General features: G+C 56.8%; 1 protein-coding gene across 1 annotated transcript in view; it reads left to right on the plus strand.

The window, feature by feature from the left end:
- The first annotated feature begins 2,321 nt into the window (after positions 1–2,321).
- The window catches only part of TAF9B (TATA-box binding protein associated factor 9b), a 4,075-nt gene continuing 2,860 nt past the window's right edge, over positions 2,322–3,536 (plus strand). Inside the window, exons 1-3 of the mRNA XM_008641636.2 lie at positions 2,322–2,431; positions 2,518–2,599; positions 3,103–3,239. Coding sequence (XP_008639858.1) covers positions 2,381–2,431; positions 2,518–2,599; positions 3,103–3,239 — 270 coding nt within the window. The 5' untranslated portion in view covers positions 2,322–2,380. The remainder of the gene's footprint in view (positions 2,432–2,517; positions 2,600–3,102; positions 3,240–3,536) is intronic.

The following is a 3,536-nucleotide window of genomic DNA, read 5'->3' on the forward strand; positions in this document are numbered from 1 at the left end:
GAAGCTGTGGCTGGGGTTGTTCTTGCAGATTTAGGCACTTGGACACCTCTCAACAACAAAAGCTGTCCGTGTGCCAGGGCTCTGCTTGGCTGCACCCTGAACACCTCCACAAATCCCATCTGGGAAGAAATCCCCAGTGAAGTTTCATACAATTATGGAATGGTTTGGGTTGGGAGGGACCTTAAAGTTCATCTTGTTCCACTCCTGCCAGACAGGCAGACAGGGATACCTTCCCTTTTCCCAGGTTGCTCCAAGCCCCATCCATCCTGGCCTTGAACACTTCCAGGGATTTAAAATCTATGGGATTTAAATCCTGCAGCCTGAGCAGAGCCACGTGCCCAGGCTGTGCTCCCGATTTCTCCAGCAGATGCCTCTCAGCTGGCCGGCAGCTGCCTGGGATGAAAGAACCGCGGCAGGCGGAGGAGTCAGCGCCGGGCCAGGACACGCCGTGACCCCATTTCCTGTTTTCCGATGCTGAAAAGAACCCCAGTGTCTGAGCAGGGAGGAAGGGTGGCTGCTCTTCCATTGGGCCGGCGTGTGGTGCCCATGGAATGTGTCTGCATTTATCCTGGAGCAAAGGGGGCTCAGGGGGGACCTTGTGGCTCTGCACAACTCCCTGACAGGAGGGGGCAGCCGGGGGGGTCGGGCTCTGCTCCCAGGGAACAGGGACAGGGGGAGAGGAAATGGCCTCAGGCTGGGCCAGGGGAGGCTCAGGTTGGACAGCAGGAGGAATTTCTTCATGGAAAAGGTTGTTAAACATCGGAGCTGCCCAGGGAGGTTTGGAGTCGCCATCCCTGGAGGTGTCCAAGGCATGCCTGGACGTGGCACTCAGAGCTCTGGGCTGGTGACAAGGTGGGGATCGGTCACAGCTTGGACTCAATGGTTTTGGAAGGCTTTTCCAACCTCACTGATCCCATGATTCCCAGCACAGCTGTGCTCCAGAGGACTGTCCATGGGGAGAAACGTCCATGGCCAGGGTGATGTTTGTCTGTCCTGTGGGAACTGGCTCTCCCTGTCTTCTCGCTGCTGCTTTCCTGGCAGAAATCCTGCAAGTAGCTCCTGGTTGTGCTTCCCAGCCTGAAAAGTCACCTGTGGGTGGGGAGGGTGGCACAGGGGGGACAGAAGAGTCTTGCACTGGGTTTAGGGATAAATCCTGAGCCCCGTGGAAATGAAAACCATAATTTTCTTTCCTGCCTCAGGAATAAATGGTGTGACAGCCCACAGCTCCCTGTGCTAAGTTCCAGCCTGATCCCAGCCCATGGAAGAGCTCCTCTCCCCCTCTTTCCTAAAACAAGGGGAAAGAAAACGGATTTTATTTGTTGTCTAAGGTCAGTGGCTGGAATTCCTCCTCCCTCCCTCCCTCCTCCCAGGATGTTTTTGTTTAACACACTCTGACTCACGGAAGTCAAATGACTTGGCCTTGGAGCTGCCTCAGCACAGGGATTCTGGTACAGGAATTCTGGCACAGGAATCCTGTACCTGCCCCTTGTGCTGGGTGAGGGTTTTCCAGCTCCTCCAGGTGCTGCTGGAGCTGTGGGGCTGCTCCTGTTCCCCCCCAGCTGATCCCAGCACCCCCAGACCCCCAAACCCAAGTCAGGGTTGGGATGTGTGTCCATCCAGGTTGGCTGATCCAGGAGCTGAATGCCCTTCTGGCTGTGGGTGGGGAGCACCCGAGTGTGGCCACTGCTGGAGTGGATCAGGAGGAGCAGCTTTTGGTTTCTCCCTGTCTGAGGAGCTGGGATGGGAGTCCCCAGCACAGCCTCTTCCTCCAGACCTGGCTGCAGTCAGACCATCCTGGATAATAACAACACATTGCAACTGCTTCTGGAACATTGCTGATCCCCTGCCTGACAAAATCACAACAAAACTTTATTTTTGGTTCTGTTTTGCCTCAGAAAGTGAGAAACTTTGACAAAACTCACATGGAATGTACTCTAAATGTCTTCCGAATCCAGTCAGCTGCCATGAAAACCAGCTTTAAAAAGCTTCTAAATTTGCTTTTGAAGTGGAACCTGTTATTTTCAGAACAGTGGGAACAGTGGGATTTAGTTAATCCTGGGAATGCCGGCAATTTAAAAAGTGGCTTCAGAACTGTTAATAAAATAACAAAACATCCCTTCCTGCATCACCACAGGGCAGATGGGCTATCTGCAGCAGAGGGAGTGGGGAAAGGGTCACTGAATCCAGCAGTGATGGTTTGTGCATCAGTTGGCCTATATGAATATTTCTAGTAAAATGAATTTCTGCCCTGCCAGGCCGCATCTCCATGGTAACCGCGCTAGGCCGCGTCTCCATGGCAACCTCGCTGGGCCGCGTCTCCATAGTAACGCCGCCCTCCCGGCTTCCGTAGCCGCGCCCCCGCGTCACGTGGCAGGAAACTATGGAGGCAGCCAAGATGGCGTCCCCCAAGAGCGCCCCGAAGGATGCGCAGGTTCCGCGGGGCTCGGGGGGTCCAGGCGGGACCGGGGGGTAACGGGGGGCTCGGGGGACTGAGCGGTGCCTGTGTCCGCCCCGCAGGTGATGGCGCAGATCCTCAAGGACATGGGCATCACCGAGTACGAGCCGCGCGTCATTAACCAGATGCTGGAGTTCGCCTACAGTAAGCGGGGCCGGGCGGGAAGTGCGTGGGAAAACGCCGGGGGGAGCAGGGAGGTGTTGTCTGGAGCAGGGAAGTGCTGTGTGAATCCGTGTTTCCACGGGGGCTCCCTTGTCAGACTCGGTGACCGTGGAGATCTTTTCCCACTGTAATTCTGTGATTTTAAAAAGTAAACAGAGAATCACAAATCCCAGAGTGGTTTGGGTTGGAAGGGACCTTAAGGAAAATCCAGTCCCACTCCCTGCCATGGGCAGGGACACCTTCCAGTATCCCGGGTTGCTCCAAGCTCTGTCTAACCTGGCCACAGCTTCAGTGCCCTCAGAGGGAAGAATTCCTTCCCAGTATCCCATCCAGTTCCTTCCCAGTATCCCATCCAGCACTGCCCTCGGGCAGTTGGAGCAGTACCCGGAGGCCGCAGAGTTTTCAGTGCCAGCTGGGTGGGGTCGGGATCGGTCTGGGGAGGACTTCATTTAACCCGGCCTCAATCCAGAGCCTGTTTCCCCCAGGATACGTGACCACGATCCTGGAGGATGCCAAGATCTATTCAAGCCATGCCAAGAAGTCCAGCGTGGACGCGGACGACGTGCGCCTGGCGATCCAGTGCCGGACTGACCAGTCCTTCACGTCCCCCCCGCCCCGGGATGTGAGTACGGCCAGGACTGGGCGTCCCAGAGCAGGCTGGGACACAGGGATGAGGCCGGGACACAGGGATGAGGTTGGGATACAGGGATGTGGCCGGGACACAGGGATGAGGCCGGGACACAGGGATGAGGCTGGGACACAGGGATGAGGCTGGGACACAGGGATGAGGCTGGGACACAGGGATGAGGCAGGGACACAGGGATGTGGCCGGGACACAGGGATGAGGCTGGGACACAGGGATGTGGCCGGGATACAGGGATGAGGCAGGGGCACAGGGGTGAGGGTGGGGCACAGGGGT

The sequence above is a fragment of the Corvus brachyrhynchos genome, unplaced genomic scaffold (genome assembly GCF_000691975.1).
Source record: "Corvus brachyrhynchos isolate BGI_N302 unplaced genomic scaffold, ASM69197v1 scaffold220, whole genome shotgun sequence".
NCBI lineage: Eukaryota > Metazoa > Chordata > Aves > Passeriformes > Corvidae > Corvus > Corvus brachyrhynchos.